At 47.4% G+C, this 20,616-nt stretch overlaps 1 protein-coding gene across 3 annotated transcripts in view; it reads right to left on the bottom strand.

The window, feature by feature from the left end:
* Positions 1–11,430: 11,430 nt before the first annotated feature.
* trip10a (thyroid hormone receptor interactor 10a) overlaps positions 11,431–20,616 on the bottom strand; it is a 28,518-nt gene continuing 19,332 nt past the window's right edge. The window contains exons 8-16 of one of the 3 annotated variants that reach the window (XM_056287191.1): positions 19,324–19,470; positions 18,665–18,853; positions 15,973–16,137; positions 15,609–15,632; positions 14,587–14,696; positions 14,095–14,227; positions 13,828–13,916; positions 13,216–13,349; positions 11,431–13,093 (exon numbers count right to left, since the gene is read on the bottom strand). In XM_056287191.1, coding sequence (XP_056143166.1) covers positions 12,942–13,093; positions 13,216–13,349; positions 13,828–13,916; positions 14,095–14,227; positions 14,587–14,696; positions 15,609–15,632; positions 15,973–16,137; positions 18,665–18,853; positions 19,324–19,470 — 1,143 coding nt within the window. In that variant the 3' untranslated portion in view covers positions 11,431–12,941. The remainder of the gene's footprint in view (positions 13,094–13,215; positions 13,350–13,827; positions 13,917–14,094; positions 14,228–14,586; positions 14,697–15,608; positions 15,633–15,972; positions 16,138–18,664; positions 18,854–19,323; positions 19,471–20,616) is intronic. The other 2 variants (XM_056287192.1, XM_056287193.1) reach the window with 2 other exon arrangements.

The following is a 20,616-nucleotide window of genomic DNA, read 5'->3' as shown; positions in this document are numbered from 1 at the left end:
AAAAGCAAATATTTCTACATCATGGGCGGCATGGCTCAGGAGGTAGAGTGGGTTGTCTAGTAATCAGAAGGTCGCTGGTTGGACCCCCGGCTCCTCCAGAGAGCGTGTCTAGGTGTCCTTGAGCAAGACACTGAACCCCTAACTGCTCCTGATGAGCAGGTTGGTGCCTTGCATGACAGCCTCCACCATGTGTATGAATGTGTGAATGTGAGGCGTACACTGTAAAGCACCTTGAGTGGTCGGTAGACTAGAAAAGTCTACCGAGGTGGAGGGAGGTGGCGAGTATTGGGCCGGATGCCCTACTTGCCAAAAGGAATGCGAAGCGGTGCGGTGGCCTCTCGCTTCCTGGTGTAGTGGTCGCCGCGGGTCCACCGGAACCTTAGCATATGGCCGCTCCTACGCAAACGTGTCCGCAGCAGCACCTTCTCGTGGTACTTCCTGTTTTCACAAAGTCTGCTCCGGGGGCGACCGGGTTCCCGGCGGTAGAACCGGATGGGTCGATTGGACTCGTTAGCCTTAATGGACAACTCTGATTTCAAGCCCGGGTAGATGAAGCTCGTTAGCCTGTCGGGCGGTTTGCGTTGGCTCGATGTGTTTTTTTTTTGTTTTTTTTTTATAAATTTATTTCTGATTTTCCCCTTTTTTCTCCCAATTTAGTGGCCAATTGATCCCTATTTTAATTCAAACACCCACCCTCGTATTGCATGCGTTCGCCAACTGCATCTCTCCGGCCGGCAGTCTCGAAGGAAAGCGCCTCCCCACTTTCGTGACAAGGCGAATCCAAGCCGAACCACTGTTTTTCCGACACACACAGAGACGCATTCACATGACGAACACAAGCCGACTCCGCCCCCCTCCCGAAGACAGCGTTGCCAATGATTGCTGCTTCACCGAGTCCGGCCATAGTCGGATCTGACGAGACCGGGGCGCGAACCCCAGTCCCCAGTGGGCAACTGCATCGACACCAAGCCGATGCTTAGACCGCTACGCCACCGCGGACGGCTCGATGTGTTTTAAGCCCCCAACGTACTCTTCAAGGCAGCGCTACATGGAAGGCACTCCCCGCCCCCTACAGTTTCAGCCAATCATAGCACTGGCGCTAACCCTAACCAGTGCTGTGATTGGATGAAACTGTTGGGGGCGGGGAGTGCCTTCCACGCAGTGCTGCCTGGAAGAGTACGTTGGGGGCTTAAAACACCATCGAGTTTCATGTTGTGGTTACACCGCCCCGAGCTGCCTCCCCGGCACGTTCAAGCCACTCCCCCAGCTCGGACGTGCCGGAAACATCCGAGCGCTGCACCAGGTGTTTGCCATCATCTATCAGGCACACCTGCGGCAATCAGGCAGCCCTCTACAAGTCTCCCAGAATGCCTCTCTGTGCTTCGACGTACTGAACCCTGAGGTAAAGCTCTGACAAGCCCATTCCAGTGATTTCCTGCTTATCCCTTTTCTCGTGGCTATTCCCACGCTGTTGTTTTGTTTCTCAGTATCTAACTCCCGTGCTCCTGTTTCTTTGTGTTTCGTCTCGCTGTTATTGTTTCCCTCAAGACCCTCCCTCCGCGACTTGCACGGCTCCCCGCGTCTCCCTCGCTCCTCGTCCCCAGCGACCATCACGTTTTCCCCGGACCCCTCCAGCGATCTCCCTCCGCGTCTCTCTCCCTGGACCCCTCCCCTCGGACTTGAGTTCCTGGATCTCGGGCCCGGACTTCCTTGGACAACCCCTCGCTCTACTGATTCTGACTTTGGTAGCCAGGCGCACGCACATCGTCACAACAACCCCCCACCACCACCACCACCACCTGAGATCCCCCTGTTATCATCCCTGTGGCAGTGTTGTTTATTTACCTGCATTAAAATTGCCTTCGGGTTCGGTGCTCTGTGTCCCGTCAGTCCTTTGGGTTTCGCTACACGGGTCTCTGGTCTTCATTCGTGATACGTAGCAGTTCATCTAGGGGAGGGGAAACTGTTTTAAAACCTCCGCTGCCTTGCGGGTATACTCGTCCACGGGAAAGGCTTCTGGAAGAAACCCTGAGGAAACATCTGCATCCGTCTCCATTACCAGTCACCTCGCTAGTCTTGCCACTGGTAGGTGGTTTCGGACGAGAGAGAGGGGTTGATGATGCGCAACTCTTCCTCACTTTAATCAACGCGCAAGTCATCAGTCATCCATCACAGGATGACTGGGTGGTCCTCGGCCCTGCGACGGACGAATAACAGCAAGACTAGAAAAGCTCTAATGCAGTCCATTTACATCATGTAGCTTACATTGTGCATGTTTACGTTTTTGTAACAAACGAGGCTTTAAATAAATGCAATGGGGGCGTCCGGGTTGCGTGGCTGTCTATTCCGTTGCCTACCGACACGGGGATCAGCGGTTCGAATCCCCGTTACCTCCGGCTTGGTCGGGCGTCCCTACAGACACCGTTGTCTGCTGGTGTGAAGCCGGATGTGGGTATGTGTCCTGGTCGCTGCACTAGCGCCTCCTCTGGTCGGTCGGGGCGCCTGTTCGGGGGGGGGGGGACTGGGGGTAATAGCGTGATCCTCCTCCCACGCGCTATGTCCCCCTGGTAAAACTCCTGTCAGGTGAAAAGAAGCGGCTGGTGATTCCACATGTATGGGAGGAGGCATGTGGTAGTCTGCAGCCCTCCCCGGACCGGCAGAGGGGGTGGAGCAGCGACCGGGACGGCTCGGGAGAGTGGGGTAATTGGCCAAGTACAATTGGGGAGGGGGGGAAAAGAGGGGGGTAATAAATAAATGCAGTTTGTTGTACATGTTCTTTTGCAGTTTTCACTTTCAATTGAAATGTGAGGGGATGGATCCTAAAATCGATAACGTTATTGAATTGGAATGATCCAGTCTACCCTGGGGGGTGAATAAAGCATTTCTGATTCCGATTCCGAATCCCAAAATGTATTGTCTTGTAATATGTGAAAAATCCCAAAATATCACCAGAACATCGTCGTGATATCGGATTGGGAGGCAGTGAAAAGCTCTGTACATGTAGGTGTAGATCTAGGTGGGGACATGTTCCCATTAAAGATCTGCTGTTGTCACCACAATAGTTTTGTCACTTGCTCGTCATTAATATGCCCTGTCTGTAGCAAACCTACAAGTGACGTCATAAAAGTAAACGTGACAGCGAACTGATGAAATAATGGCAGTAAAATAATAACAATAACATTTATATAGCGCTTTTCTAGACACCCAAAGTGCTTCACATTGAAGGGGGTAACTGCACTTGAACTCCCACCAATGTACCACACATTAACTTATTGATACCTATTGCTGCTTGGTCTAGAGACCATGCCAACTAGATGAATTTTAATCTCGTCTTCGTGGAGTTTTTGTTTCCCTTAGTTTGGTGCCAACTGCAACTGACATTTATGATCTCGGACAGAAACTGTCGTTTGATCCTTCCACGTTTTCCTTTTTTAAAAAAACATCTATTCAAGAAGCACTGCATATATTTTTATTCTGGTCCGACAGCTCAACCATTCCCGAGTTAGTAATCGGACCACCACATCCACCACACACATCCGGTTTCCCTCTCTCACATCACGCACCACTTCCTGGTGAGCTTGAATGGACCGTCGCATCACGTTTGCGCAGCAACGTGAAAAAGAAAAGAAAAGAAAAAGAGGGGGAAGGGGCGACCGGGCGTGGAAACGTGCCCGTGATACGATCACGCTGTGAGCGGCTTGGACAACTTTATATTCCTGCCGACCAACCAGAGCAGACCTGTGCCCGCGTGCAGCATGTGCACGTAGGTAGGCGTCCACATAAATAGTTTGAACCTGCGCAAGTTTGGTTTCTGTGCCCGGGTTCCGTGTTTCCAAGAATACCCGGGTCGATGAAGGACTCTGGTGATTCACCTCGTACATGCGAGGCGGCTGCGGAGAGAAAGTTCTCAGGGCAGTGCTCATGAGTCACGTCAGAGTGTATAGCTGAGTGATTGCCTGTTATGGGGGGGCACAACACTCCGCTATGGAGACAATTTATCACCAGCCGTGATTCGCTGGAAAGGCGTTTAAAACACAAAACAGGAGAGTTTGTGAATCATGACGCGCCGGCGTCATTATTTGGGAGTAAAAACGATTCATTGACAAACGGAGGATTGGAAGGAGCAGGGCCCACGCTGATGCAAAACACTGCAAGGAACAAAGAGCAAAGACCTGAGAGAGCTGAGAATAGAGCGCTAATCAGACAGTCTACTGAAAATGGGGGGGGGGATGATGCAACGGGATAGAAAGAGCCATAATCTGAAAAAGGAGAGGGGGGGTGAACGAAACAGTTCACGCTTGAATATACATCTGTGTAATGTAGTATGTGCAGAATTGGTTTGTGTGATGTGTTTATCGATGGCGCGCACGCGCGCGCGCGTGTGTGTGAGGCTTGGCAATCGGCTCTTCAGCCAAAAACACATTATGATTCCAGATGGGAAGGGGGGCTCCTACAGCAAATATTGTGGCCTATTGCTGATTCAAGTCTACCTTGAATAAAACATGGAGTAAGGTAGGGTGGATGCTGCAGCCTCACTCTCCGTCTTTAAAAAATTCTGCTCTTTGGTGCCCATTTCTGAATCGCACCATCATACTTCTGAACGCGTACATTAAATACATACACATCCCCCACCCCACCCGGCGCGCGACGGAGGTGACTCGGTTCATGCGATATCTAATGACAGGGCAGCAGAGAGGCTGAGGGTATCGAGTCAGCCATTTGCAGGTGTCTCTTTTGACACGAGCTCTTTATCCCCCACCCACCCTCGCCCTGCTGCCCCCCCACCCAAGCCCCAATGACTGGCAGAGGGAAGGAGAGAGCCGCTGCCATCAACATCCCGCAATTAATCCCCCACCCCACCCCCTAATTAATCAGCGCTATTTAAAGAAGCCCATTCATCGCCCTTGGTGGGGAGCACATCAGCAAGAAAAACTGCATCTTTTTCCCCCCTTCTCTGATTCACCTTCTCTGCAGCCTGCCTTTCAGTGTTGCTGTTTCGTACATCCTATGCAGTTGCATCTGTCAGAGCTACGGTGTGCAGGATGACTAGCTCTATCTCAAAGTAAGACCAGAAAGACATCCCTGTTTTGAGATGGTTGCTAGTCCTTTGGGATTTAGCACAATCGGAATGACTCCCGAGTATACACGCTAACACACGATGACATAAAATCTAAACATCCTGTCCGTTATGTATACATTTCATCCATCCATTCCTCCATTATCCAAAACCGCTTATCCTGCTCTCGGGGTCGCGGGTATGCTGGAGCCTATCCCAGAAGTCACTGGGCAGCAGGCGGGGAGACACCCTGGACGGGCCGCCAGGCGGGGAGACACCCTGGAAAGCCCGCCAGGCGGGGAGACACCCTGGACAGGCCGCCAAGCGGGGAGACACCCTGGACAGGCCGCCAGGAGTCCTGGTGGGCTGTCTTGGCAGATGTACGATAATTATCGTATTTGTATGATAATTTTGCCCTCTATACGATGTACGATCACTAATAATAATAATAATGACCAAATCATCATACATTAAGGGACTTTTTGTCATTATTGATCGTACAGAGAGCAAAATTATCGTACAAATACGATAATTATCGTACATCTGGCAACACATCACAGGGCCCACACACACACCTAGGGACAATTTAGTATGGCCGATTCTTTGGACTGTGAGAGGAAACCGGAGCACCCGGAGGAAACCCACGCACACACGGGGAGAACATGCAAACTCCACACAGAGAACGACCCGGGACGACCCCCCAGGTTGAACTACCCCGGGGCTTGAACCCAGGACCTTTTTGCTGTGAGGCGACCGCGCTAACCACTGCACCGCCGTGCCACACGTGACATTTATTGTGTAATTTTCTACAATTACAGTACGAAAGAGAGCATTGCAAGAGGTTTGCTTTGTGTAAAACTCAAGTTTTGGAAACCAGATTCCCTCTCATGTGAATGCCTGTTAAATAGATTACAGTAGAGCCGCTTCCATAAACGAGTGTATCCCAAAACTAGAAACACAGAAGCAACACTGGCCTGCGATGGAAAGAAGCAGATATATGGACTTTATGGACTGTGTGGTGGTGCTTATGCAGGTTTTGGACATGGGTATATCTTCTAGTTTTAAACTAGTTCCACCACGGTGAAGTGAAGCTCAGTCTTCTCAAATTTTGGTTGGACAGGCTCCAAGATCAACACATTTATGTCATTGATGACATGGCATGCTAATTGACAAATGTTGTGTGTCACTATTGCTACTTAAAATACATCAACTTTCCTATGTATTATTTGTGAGTTACCTTAATTGAGCATTGGAGGAGAGCGCTTCCTGCTGATGAATATTCATGAGAATGTCAAAGGCAAAGTCAGAGTAGGTAGTAGCATGTGTGAGTCCGTTTTAGGGTTTTCTCCGAACTTGCCCCCTTTTCTGTATTTCTCGAAAGGCAGTCTTTATATTTTCTAGCAAGTCCTGCAGCTGAATTGCAGTGACTAATATCCACAAAAAGTCAGTGGAGTTCATATATAAGCAATACCCTGAGACCAGGAGGAACGCCGTGTCTTCCAAGCCCAGTCTTGCTGGAGCAGGGGGGACGCCGTAGTGGTAGCCACAATAAGAAATTAAATGCCAGTAAAAGGACAGATTGTTGTTAAAAAAAATACCTGAGATATTTTTCCCCATTTATTCAGTTATAGCACAAAGATTGGCCCTTTAGTTGGGGTTTTACATTTCATTAGCTGAGCTCCCTAATCAGATGGGTTGAAATTAAGCACTGGATCAGGATTCCCGCCCTGCCGTCTTTGACCAAATCACCTGGGGCTGAGACTGGCTCACAGGGTTGCACATTACTTCTACATGGCAAGAGTGACAACACCTGATTACTGATCTGTGAGGCAAAGCAGACCAAAGGCTTTGGGACCCGTGCATCCAAAAGGCCCCTGATATGGCAGCAGTACGCTACAGTAGAAAACAGAAGCAGTCACTAAACAAAAAAACAAGACATATCATCACTGTTGGGCCGCCGAACGCTGATTACTGAATCACAGATGCCATGAGGAATGTCACCTCGTGGAGTTGTGTTATGAAGTTGTAAATGTGCCGTTTGAGACACTATCGATGTGGTAGTCGTCCGCTAAACGCGCCGCAAATTTTGCATGCAATTGTGTAACCTTGAGGTTTGTGTGCCTATTTCCCCCAGTATCTGAAGTGAGATTGTACACTGACAGACCACACACGGCTTGTGAAAAACCTAAAGGTTTTCACCCGCTCCACTCCTTTTTTCCTGCAGCAGCCGTTAGAAGACAGGGTTCTTAAATCTTTAATCACCTCTGCTGCGCCAGGCAGAGAAATAATTGCTTATTTTGTCGCAGCACACGGCATGATAAAGGGAATACAATACATCACTTGCAGTCTTGTGGTGACAGATAGAAGGTGCAGACTCTTTGCCAAAGGTTGGAGCTTTTTTGTGTGTCTATATTACCATTATTCAACTAACCTACAAAGGGTGGTAATGATCTTCACATTACGCTCATTACTAAATGGGTCATGGTGGAAAGAGAGTTGACTGTAAAATGGAACAAGTGCAGGTAAGACGGGGAAGTGAGGTGCCGCTGATCCATCCATTACAGTGCTACCAAAATATAAATGCCATGTGGAACATCATGTTATCTGAACACAGACACTCTGTCACCATGGCACTGCTTGCAGGAACATATCATTGCTCCACAACCTGAGACTCGTCATCGCAAAGGTTTATCCTATGTTAAGTACATGCCAGAGGCAAATCTAATCCTATTGACATGTGTGCAGATGTTAATCACTATGAATCGTGCCACATCGCAATTTAATGCTTGCCAAGAGCAGTATGCTGTCTTTTCCCCATGTGTTTTCCAAAGTACTGACTGGATCACTTTCACCTGCAACACAAAGTAGGCATACTGCGGCCTAGATGGGTAGATCCCAAAGGAGGAAGTGGGTACACTCGCCCATATATTTCAATGGCTTTTTTGGCTGATAGTGTGGGACATACTGTAAACTGATGGAAAAAGAAGTGAGTCCGCTCCATATACCTGCGTATATCCTCAACTACAGCAGTTTAAGCTTCTGGCCATGTCGATGTAGGTTTGAAAAACTCTCCTGGATCGCCACCTTGCCGTGGTGGAGAAGCTTGCGTGTACCAATCAGAATCAGAAACACTTTGTCCTATCATTTCATGCACTTGCGCACATGAAATGAAATGAAACTTCGTTTCCCCCAGCCCACAGCAGTGCAACACCAAGACAAAAACACATATCCAAAAACTACAAGAACACATATCCAAATTAACACATATATCTAAACCAAGCAAAAAAATTATCACTGTCCAGGAGAACGAACGCCAGCCAGCATGACTGTTAGAACTGCCGGTCTGCATGGGCTAGCAGTTAGCTTAGCCTGCCCCGCTTCCGCGTCCTGTCAGACCACCCTCGATGTTTCCTCTTCGGACACAGCCCCAGTCAGGGCTGTGGTCCTTGGGCCCACAGGATGCAGCAAACCAAGCTCCCTCAGCCGATCCAATGCTAGCTCTCCCAGCCAGACACTTTCGACACACCTCCCTGCATTCCCCACAACGACACTAAAAACACAGTCAAGGCTGGGCGAGGCTGCCACCAGACCGCCCTCGGTGTTATCGGAATTGCTCGTCTGCATGGGCTAGCAGTTAGCTTAGCCTGCCCCGCTTCCGCGTGCTGTCAGACTGCCCTCAGTGTTACCTCTTCGGGCACAGCTCCAGGCAGGGCCATGGTCCCTGGGCCCACAGGACGCAGCAGACCAAGCTCTCCCAGCCGATCCAGCGCCAGCTCTCCCAGCCATCAAACGAAGACAAACTTAGATGCAGATGTGAACAAAGACACTGCATGGACGGTACAGGGTGAGGCCGCTGCAAACGTGAATTCATGCCGCCATCGTCCCACACCGGTACTGGGTGAGGCCGCTACAAACGAAAGAAATGATCCCAAGAGCTATGCCATCCGGAGCTTGGCTCCTGGTAGAGTCACCCAAGGTGGATACGTCAAGGGGGAGGTTCCAGATTAAGTGCGACCCAACAAAGACCTCACCGGCTGAACTGGTAGAAGATGTCTCCAGGTCACAATGCCAGTGAAGGCGGATGAAGGCTGCAACAGAAGGCGGTCCCCAATCATCTTGGTTCTCCATGCCTAGGGACTCTGGCTACTGCCTGCCAAGCACCGTGTGGTGGCTGCAGGTGCGTCAGCCACTCTGTGTAAAAAGCTGTCACACGCAGGCATCCTCTCATTATGCAGCTCCAGGATCGGCCTTTACACCCACCTGAGGACCCAAAGGGAGGCTGGTCATACTCAACCCCGAGTGGCCGCTGATGATGATGACTCTGCATTGATCTAACTGGGTTCACACATGTGGAGTTCCCAATTTCTGGACATTCAGTTAAAAAGGAAGTAAAACACCAACAAACACTTGGCCACTATTTTGCCCAGATCCTTTCAATTAATGGAACAGAATGGAAATTGAACTCTGGCCTGGTGGCTGACACTCTGCTCATATTGAATATCTTGATCCCATATCAATATGCCAATCACCAAGGCCCCAAAAATGACCATTTAAAAATATAGGTTGAGACAGGCCTGTAGCAAAAGAGCAAATGTCGAGATGGTATCTTTGTATTTGGTGAAAGATAACTTTGGTGCCCATACCTCTTTAGGAAACGCATCTTCTCACAAAATCTCTCAGTTCCGTCCATATTCCTGCCGTGACACAAATGAGACAGCCCATTGCTTCGAGCACAGCTGAAGCAAGCTTGTCATTGTCTCCTCAGTAAGTCTCCTCATAGCGGCGCCTGGACATTCTCTTGGAAACCACGTTTCACATTCCCTCCAGCAAAAGTCTCGTTTCGAGTGAAGCTGCTACGCGTTGTTTGGATTCCCTCGCTTGCTCATCAGAAACTTCAACCCGCTGCAAGTGACAACTACTGCTGTTGGAACAGTGATTAAATGGGATTAATATTAGTTGGTGGTCAAGATCAGGGTCAAAGTTGTGTTTGGCGAGGCCGTCATGTGACGGTTTGGGAGCTTCGTCAAATCATGTGGTTTCCGAGAGAATGTCCACGGAGACGCTCAGTCTCGTTATTACGGAGGAGCCGACCTTTACCGCGTCTCGGGAGGTGCAGCATGCAAATGATTCTACTCACCAGTCGCTGCCGCCCCGCAGCGCTGCCGGGTGCCGCTTGGCCGGAAACAGGGGATTGTGGTCCCTGCTCTGGCCTTTCCTTTCCGCCGGTTTATTTTCATTTCTGCTGAAAACAAACGGCAGAAAAGTCCAAAATGAAATTAAAATTGACTTTCTTTTTTTTTTTTACCTTGTTAGCTCATTTCAGTCTTATTATGCACCTATTCAACAATCTCTACTACTTTCGGCTGCTCCCGTTAGGGGTCGCCACAGCGGATCATCCGTTTCCATTTCTTCCTGTCTTCTAAGTCTTCCTCTGTCACACCAGCCACCTGCATGTCTTCCCTCACCACATCCATAAACCTCCTCTTTGGCCTTCCTCTTCTCCTCTTCCCTGGCAGCTCCATATTCAGCATCCTTCTCCCAATATACTCAGCATCTCTCCTCCACACATGTCCAAGCCATCTCAATCTTGCACCTATTCAACAATATATGCCACAAAAAAATCACGAATTTCTTTTTTATTTACTTGTTTCACGTCAAAATATGATCACCTTAACGTTCCTATAAAAGTCAAGTTTTTGTGATTGCGTCAAACGGGCAGGTGAGCAACATTCCAACTAATAAAATCATGGTAAAAAAATCATAAAAAAACCAATAAAATCATGAAACATTTTGCACGAGCCAATCAAATTACACCCTCCATACGTTTTGCCCCACCCTGATAGTCTGCTTCAGCAGTACCAACAGCTACATGACGTCACGGAAGCGATAGGATCTCTGAGTGCCGTCTCACGTTGTCTTTATCCCTGTATCTGGCTGCCCTCGGTCATTCCGTGAGCAGGCAGTAGAAACCAAGTCTTTATTTTAAGTTGCCATGTGTCGGCCCTGTGATGGTCTGGGACTGGCGGCTTGTCCAGGGTGTCTCCCCGCCTGCAGCCCAATGACTGCCGGGTTAGGCTCCAGCATCCCCGCGACCCTGAGAGCAGGATAAGTCTTTGGGGTAATGGAATGGAATGATAATCAATACGGTTATGCAGTAAGGGCACTTTAGTCGTGTATGTAAACACGTGGCCTACACACTAAGAACAGAATTAGGCAGAGAGCGACAACAGAGGCGCGTTGAGATCAGTTGAGAAATGACGGAACATTGCCACCTGCGGGTCACAAGCTGCATGTGCAGAACATTGGGGTTAATTTTGAATGAACGCAAAAGTAGATGACAAATAGCAGGACCACTTCCGACTTTAAAATGCGTGTAACATTTATTTAGTCTTTTTTGAGTGTAAATGTGGCATATATACATACAATGCTTTTAACCAGAAAGGCACCAAGACGTGAGTCAATTACATTAGGAGTAATCCCTCTGTATGGCTCAAGAACAATGTACAAGATGTGGACCAACATGATGTGTTAAGTAAATCCAGAAATAATAATAATAAAAAAAAACAACTTTATTACAAGAGACTTTCAGTCATCCGTTCACAATGTAGCAATCTTTATTTGAATGGTTAAAAGCTGATAAGACAATAGTGGTGTTGTGATAGCTAAAATATATATTATTTATTACATAAATACGTCTTATTTCCTCACTAGTGGCTACTCCACCATGTGTGCAAGGAGGGGGGGGGGGGGAGTATGAAACTTCCTAAAAACAAACTTGAATTTCTGTTAAACTTGAAATTCTCAACTATAGCAACATACACATTCTTAATAAATTATATGTTCTTCAGTAAAAACACAAAACTTTTAAGGGTTAGAAATCAAGGGCCTGCTCTTGTGCAGGCAGTTATTGCGAAGGGGGCTGAAGCTCAACCGAGGTTGGAGGAATATGGCTGCGATTGTCTGACTGTTTAGGCGTTATTACTGCTGTGCGCATGCATTGTTCTTGCCCTGCTAGGAGTGCCGTCTTTATCTTTGACCTCACAGCCCGCTGAAAATTCAGGACAAAGCAATCTCCCTAAAACCCACCTGTTCCCAACTGGTACACCTTTAGGGCCTTCACTCCAAATATGAGCAATGTAACCGTACCAGATGCCATCGCAAGTAACCTTAAAGCTGAAAACTGAGGTGCATGAAACAACTTAGCCCTGTGCTTGAGCAAAAGATACTGTGCTGTAAAAACAAAAAAACAAAAACAAAAAAAGATTGTGAAATGTAGGTCAACAAACGGCCAGAGTCCTAGAGAGCTGGTCCATTTTTAATGAAGAAAAAGTAAACAGGTGAGGTAACTATCTCTTAAACTGGCATTAACACCCAATGTAGAGCTGGCAGCAGCGGTACGTTTCTTTCTTTTGTCTTCTTCAACGTTCTTTTTATCTCAAATTCTGAAGCTAGTGCTTTACAAGGTTGTGGCACAGGGCTAACACACCTCAATGATGCCTTGAACCCTTTCACAATCACACAACTGCTTAACGAACCCAAACCAAAATGCTCTGTGATACAAAATCAAAAACAACTTTAAGCGTGTGGCTTAGGTGGGCATAGGTGGCTTGGGTAATTGGGATAAAAATGACTCAGCCTGGTTTCGTGGCCTGTGGGAACATACTGTTAGCACCACTTTTCTCCCCACACGGAAGCAAAAACATCAGCATCTCTCATCTCTTCGACAAAGTCAAAGCACTCCTGTTTGGCCACGATCCTCATGGATAGACCAGTAGTCCCACCCTTAGTCCTGAGGGTTCATTTTGATTGGTCCCATGGGGAGATCTCTGCGCACAGTATTCTGAAATGATCATCTATTATTGGTGCCTATTCCCTCATGTATCCATCACTTATTTAGGGAGATGGTGACGTAGGAAGTGGGAATGTAGCCCTCGTCCCCATTGGTCCTCCGCACGCGCGTCCAGCCGTCTCCTTTGTCCTCCTCCACCACTGCCAGAACCTCCCCTTCCTGCATTGAGATGGTCCCTTCACTGGCACCTGAAAAGAGAAAAGGAACAGTTGTAGATGGCGTTTTAGATTCCCATGCCAATCTCTATAGGAGAAATAAAATGTAAGGAGAATGAGAGAGAGGAGACACACTTAGCCTCCTCTAAGCGTACCAGGAAAATTATACATGGCCGTGCATCTGCCAATAGGTGTGGTAAGTTCTTCCTCCTCAAAGTCGTCATCAAACTCAGCATAGATGGCTTGGGAAGGGTCAGGAGTGCTTTCCTCAGAGTGTGCCCCATCAGGGCTGAAGAGAGATTTAAAAGAACATTTTCCAAAATTTAGTTTTCGATGCAAAAGAGACAGGTTAACTGCATTACACATGGTGAGCATTAAGTCAGCAGTGAGGCTGGGTACACGCTAGATAGGATGAACAGGATTATTTGCCCTTTAACTAGCTAAATCAGACAACAGGAGGTGAAATCCCACTCAGGAGTTTGATTGGGGCTGACAGCTGGCAGAGATTACTGATAGCAGCAAGTCGAGTCTGGCAGCCTGCTTTGGTTTTTCTCTTGCATCACACAAGTTCCTGATGGACCAGGGTTTGTGACTTAAGCAGCATGTCTTGACTCAGCGGGATAATTTCAAACACAGCATTAGGTGTGCGATATGCCAGTGAGACAACTGATGATAAATTAGCTATCTGTGTAAGGTGCTGTTGTTTTAGAGTCGCTGGCGTGTCAGGTATTAATCCTTATTAGCTCACCAGTGACGCTGCTTCTTACCTGTAGACATCGTGAGCTCCATTGTTATTAAACGCATGTGTTCTGTAACGCAAAGTATCGCCTCGACCTCCTGCCTCAGCCAGCCAGGTCTAGGTGAGAGAACCAAATATGAACGCAGAGAACAGGGAAAATGGAGGGGGGGGTAGACAGAGAGAGACGCATGTGTTTATCGTGAGATAAAATACATATAGTTGTAAATAAGTCAAAAAAGTGGAGGGACTGACTACTTCATGATGTGTCCAGTTGAATAACCAAGGGCCTCATTACCTCATACTTGTTGAGCTCTCCCCTGAGCCGCTCGATATTCTGGGCTGTCTGGCTAATCTGAGAGGCCAGACTGGCCGGGTCTCCCATCTGAGGGTTTTTCTCGTAAACATCCTTCATCTTCTCCAGGCCCTCACTGGAGATATGAGAGAGAGAGAGAGAGAGAGAGAGAGAGAGAGAGAGAGAGAGAGAGAGAGAGAGAGAGAGAGAGAATGGATACGTGAGAGGGCGAGAAGGTTGGAGGATTGAGATAGAGGGAGAGAAAAGAGGAAGGAAATCATTCTCTATAGAAATCAGTTCTCTGTCGAGACCAGGGCTGGGTAAACAATTCACATGCATGTGCACACACAGTCTGCAAACATCAGAGATACACACACACACACCCAAATGCAGGCCACATAAATATTATCTGTAGACTCACACAAAAGGCGGTTGTAAAAGTGATGATTATTCACCCACATCCAACCTTAGGCACTCGCACCTAAACCAACTCACCTCTGATCCACTTCCTTCTGCAGTTCTTTGCCAATCTCATCTAGTTTCTGTTGCAGTCGCTTCCTGCGCTGCTCAGGGGGCAGATGGGCAAAGTCCTCTGTGACTGTGGGCTGACAGAGTTCACAGGATGGAAGGATTAACAACACACTCCCGACCACACTCGTACAGTTTTACATCGCCGGTAACCATGGTAAAGAAAACACACACACCCACACACACCCACACACACACACACACACACACACAACGGAAAAAAAACAGGAGGCCTGCGGTTTGAGTTCAGCTCAAAGAACAATGAGCAAAACGACAGTGTCAAATCACCTCTTGACACAAGTGCAGTAGTTTGAATCCCTGTTATACTTTTTTGTTAAAGCTTTAACATAAAAGTATCTTGTATTCCATCTATTCTCTCATATTCCTGCCTTGTTTCATCTTTTCTTTATATCATCTCTAACATTTTTGCCATTTCGCACTCTCGATATAATATTTTTGTAAGGCACTCCAAAACCAGGTCGGTTTTGGAAAGCACTATTCATATAAAGTTTATTTATCTAAAGTTTATCATTATTGTGGACAGTGAGCTGAACCCTGAGCCATCTCAACCATCACCTCTTCCACCCGTGAAGCGGACATAATATTTTGATTACTCAGTAACGCACCCAGATAACTTGAGAAATAGAGACTATGAAAGAAATAACACCAAAGTGGGCCAAAGAAGGTGCAGAAAGGGCTCAAATCAGCTGAAAAATCGATTCCGATTCTCTGCATTCCCGCTGTTCCCTCGAGCGTTATTCTTGTTCTCCACCACCAGGAGGCCAACCTCTTCAGTACAAACTAATGAGGAAGGGCCTTCTACCACAGAGCTGGAATGTGTGTCGGACTGGTTGGCAAAAATAAAGCCCAGATTTGAGACCCAACGGTGTTGATGCATGTTAGGCTACGCTAGCCACAGCAATGGAGAGGTGGTTGTAATGCCTAAAAGCCTTGTAACACCCCCACACCAGCCTTATCAGCCATATTACCGTGGTCCTCTCTGGGGTAAACCTCTGCAGAAGAGAGAGAGAAACAGACACAGCAATATGTACAACATACCCACAGTAACAGCTCTTAGATTTCACCCTTAACGCTGAACATTATATCGTAATCAAATGTGCCATGTTATGAAAAGTGCATTCTATAAACATAATGAAATATTGAGGGGCCCTGAGTGCTGGGACAGAAACTATACACATTTGATGAGCATTAAAGGCTTGACAATTCCCTCAGTCCCCTTGGTTTGAAGAATTCCTGGCGAGGTAAAAAAAGAAAACAGGATGACATGGCATCCAGGATGGGCAGAGGTCTCATGGCATTCTGACCCCATAACCTTTGACCTTGGTGACTCACCGATCTCCGGAGGGTCCGGAAGGAAGAGATTCTGGGTTTGACTGTCTTATTGATCTCCTTCAAACAGTACGACAGTGGGTCCCGGCCAAACTTGGGGGAAGGGGGTCCGTTAGCGGGTGAGGGAGCGGGGGGTGTAGAGAAAGGAGGGTGCATCGAGGGAGAGAGCTGAGAGGAGGGGATATTGGATATAGACCCCACCCCACCCCGAAAGATGAGGTCGGTGGACACGGGATGGCGTGAAGGATGGAGGGAGAAATGGATGAATGGGGGGGAGGGGGGCAAAAACAAACAAACAAACAAAGGTGAGAGGGGAAAGAGAGAGACAGCGTCAACACCGTTAAAGCACACCAACACCACAAAGCCAGGGAGACGACACTGAGGCGATCCCAGCAGACGGGCCTAGAGAGCATGACGGCACACATATATACACAACGTTAATTCATGTACAGATCTCTCCCTTCCACTCACACACTTTCTTTCTTTCACAAACACACACACACACACACACATACATATATGTGTGTGTGTGTGTGTGTGCGTACAAATTTTCTTCCACTTTCACACACAAAAACAAAACATAGCGCCAGAGTCCAGCTCCCAACACCAGTGCCACTGTTCCCAACACAAGCCAGGACGAAGGGTAAAATGAGCCTCGATGAAGAAATGGGGGTGGGGTGGGGGCTGACAAGAGTTAACCAATGCATTGTTTCATTGGGTAAGCCCAGTCAGCTTGAATGAATCATCGGGTGCTGTTTGAAAAATGTTCATGGTTTGCAGACATTTCTTTCATTGGTCCACAACCTGGCCTGACTTGTATGGGCCAATTGGTCAAGGTTCAGTCATATATTGCGTACATAAAAATATGATGCCGTGAAAACAAACTACTTTATCTTTCTTGTTTTCTCTTTTCTTTGCTTTCTCTCGCTCCGTCAAGGAGAGAGGTAGATAAGCTAGAATTGGCAGTAATCGATCAATAGGAATTGATCTAATACTACGGCTGGCAGTGGGCTGAAGAGGGTTATCAAAAAAGTAGCCTATTTCAACTGGTGCGGCAGAATTGGGCACAGTGAACTTGCAAGTTTGACTTCTCTGAAGGAGGTTAAATTAAAAACATGCTGCAACGAACCACCAGGGCTCCGGTAGGCTAATCTGTCAGTGTCAACTGAACAACTAAGGAGCAACTGAGGATGGAGCTATTAGTTAAATTACACAGGCAGCCAGTAAGTTGTAGTCTGCAACACTCCCGACAGCTAAGGTGGACTAAAAGGGTTCTAAAACCACCACCACCACCACCCCACCCCTTGTGTAAGACCTCAGTCAGAAGGGGGTATTGCAGGACTGTCATTATGTGAATGTCTACTAGGGAAGGCTCTACTTTGTTTTCGAGTATTATGGGCTCAAGTACGCAGGAGCCATTTGCAAAGGGGCTGTTAATGGAGCCGATGTCAGTCAAAGCGTCACTACAGCTGATCCTGGGTACAGCTCCAGTATTCAGCCCCCTTTCCATACAGCTACTGGACTAATTGGGAGAGCATGATGAATGACAAGAGTGGTGCGCCACACACATACACAGGACACAAAGAGTGCACAGGAGAGCACAGCCAGTAAGTAGCACATGCATGGAGAGGATAGGTGCCCAAACGAAAGCGTAACATCAAAGGGAGGTAAAGAAGGGATCACTTAGTGCGGCAGTAAATCAGGGCTGCGGGGTGGCAGGAAGGGAAGGGGGAACTGTGGGTGCATTTAACTAGTTAGTGGTCGGCGACGCATGTCTCAGTTTTGGTTTAATTTTAGACCCAACTTAGGCAGATCGGATTTCTGAGGAAGCAACCTTCAAGATATGATCCATGATCTCCAAAGGAGGGGAGGGCTCGCTTGACGCAAGCAAACAAGGTTGCTTCATAAGGCCAAACACGCCAAAGTCAGTGATATTTAAAACGTGACCATGTGATTGGACAAGAGTACGTTTTTCGGACTATCCAAACCTAGTTTCGTTCCCCGGTAGCTGGCACAAAGATGTTATTGTGATGCGAGACATAATGCTAGGTTCTGGGCAGCAGCATAATGGAAGCAGTGTGTTTGTGGATGCCTGTAGAGGAAAATTCAATGTTGTTTGTACCCTGTGCTGATGAAAGCACAAGCACAGCAGAATGCTGACTGCCAGTTGACCTATTGGCATCCATGCTACAGCGAGAGAAAAGGGGGGGTAGGCTTATTCACTCACAGCCAGGGACAGAATCAAGCAAAGGACCTGTTCTGGAAAGGTAGATGTGTTTGTGCTAGTGTAATAAGGGAGAAATCATGCATCACTATACTGAGCTTTAGAGATGAGAGGGGAGTGTGTGTGTGTGTGTGTGTGTGTGTGTGTGTGTGTGTGTGTGTGTGTGTGTGTGTGTGTGTGTGTGTGTGTGTGTGTGTGTGTGTAGCGTAACAGCACCAACAGGTCTATGATGAGAGCTCTCTGCGAAGGGGATATCCTTGTCCTCGGCTCAGCCACTCTGCCCGCTCGCTACTGACTTATGCTTCCTTGTTGCTTCTAACATGACTACGTGACTTGATCGCAAATCAAGGCAAATTAAATTAATTCACTGCACAATGTAAATTTAAGAGAAAAAAAAATCACCTCTGAACAGATGAGTGCGTGGCCCAAATGAGAGTGCTACACTAGCTGATGGTGCTCAAGAGGTCCTACCTTACTCTTCTTGCTGAAAAGCCAAAAGTTTTTGCTCCTGTTCTTTCCCAGAAGATCCATGGGGCCTTTTGGGGTGCCCAAGCTGCTGTCTGAGGAGGCCCTGTTGATGCCCTGACTATAGTCTTCAAACTCCAGGTCCCCGGGTCGCTCAAACCCGGATTTGTTCTGCTCTATTAGAGTCATTGAGTCCTGCATTTGATAGAGAGGAGGAAAAGAGTGACAGGGAGTTAGGGTTACCATCCAGGACGCGTTCTTTGGACCACAACACATACAACTGAACCAGCGGTGATGTAAGAGGCCTTAGCCATGGTGAATGTCAAGACTCTCACATTTAACTTCGTTTTATTGACAGCCAATTAATTTTGCACATTCTTGGAATTTGTTTCAGTGGGGTGCTGAACATCAACAGTCACGGATGTGAGAACAACACTTTAAAATGGAAAATACAGAGGATGTATGGGAAACTTTATGACTAATACTGAAACCCCTAAATAACTACTTTAGCAAGTAAGAGGAATTAAGAGATGACGGGTATCTTCCTGTGCAGCATGTAAAAATCAAGAGTTTACTGTGTGTGTGTGTGTGTGTGTGTGTGTGTGTGTGTGTGTGTGTGTGTGTGTGTGTGTGTGTGTGGTTGGTATTTACTGTATCAGACTCACATTCCTCTCATTGACATTAGTGCCAGCTTTAGTAATGCCCTCAAGGCACTTGCCAATGATGGGCATCACATGCTTTTCCGTGTCCGAGAACAAGACATAGCCCTGCGCCAACTTCTTTATTCGCCTCTCATCCAAGTCCTGCAGCTTCTAGAGGACGAACACACACACACACACACACACACACACACACACACACACACACACACACACGCACGTCGCTCAGACATCACTACAGCTACCACTGGGTCTCATGCAGACGGGACGGCCTGAAAATCATCGATCAATACAGAACATAAAAACATGAGGTGTATGTTTGCAGGTAAAAATGCGATATGATGCACTTTATATGAGAACAACAAACACATGGCATGGCATCATGGTACGGCACCTTTCCAGTCCAATTAAAATCTGGAATTGACAAAATGGTGAAAACAGCAATGAAAGTGACGGGGAAGAAAGAAGACCCATCCCTTCACTCTATCTATGAGAGAACTGCACATAAGACAGTGAAAGACCCTTCACACATTCTTCTATATTCCCAACAGGAACTATTACTTTCAGCTAGATGCGGCAGAGCCAGTCAACTTAAAAACAACCGCTTTAAGATTTCTTTTCTCCCAACTTCTACAACCAGTTCAGTCCTTACATACATAATGTATCATAAGGAAGCAGATCCTGCTGCCTTTACTTCTATGCAATAATAGGAATTATAGTTTTATGGTTTATGATTTCACTACTAATTATGTTTATGTAGTTTTATCTTTCTCTCACAAGGTATGTGCAATATTCACATATCGTTTTATTTATTTTGTTGTTGTATGTAATTCATTATTGTGTCTTTGACACACTTCTGTATTGTTCTGTTGGTTATGTATTGTTTTAAGTTGACTGTAGCTGTGTGTAGCACTATCGCCCAAGGCAAATTTCCCCACAGGGACAATAAAGTAAGTCTTGGGGGCGTCCGGGTAGTGTAGCAGTCTATTCTGTTGCCTACCAACATGGGGATCGCCGGTTTGAATCCCCATGTTACCTCCAGCTTGGTCGGGCGTCCCTATGAATTCAATTGCCGTGTCTGTGGGTGGGAAGCTGGATGTGGGTATGTGTCCTGGTCACTGCACTAGCACCTCCTCTGGTCGGTCAGGGCGCCTGTTTGGGGGGGAGGGGGAACTGGGGGGAATAGCATGATCCTCCCATGCACTACTTCCCCCTGGCGAAACTCCTCACTGTCAGGTGAAAAAAAGCGGCTGGCGACTCCACATGTATCGGAGGCAGCATGTGGTAGTCTGCAGCCCT

The sequence above is a fragment of the Lampris incognitus genome, chromosome 10 (genome assembly GCF_029633865.1).
Source record: "Lampris incognitus isolate fLamInc1 chromosome 10, fLamInc1.hap2, whole genome shotgun sequence".
In the NCBI taxonomy this organism is placed as follows: Eukaryota; Metazoa; Chordata; class Actinopteri; order Lampriformes; family Lampridae; genus Lampris; species Lampris incognitus.
This window is presented reverse-complemented; position numbering and strand designations above follow the sequence as displayed.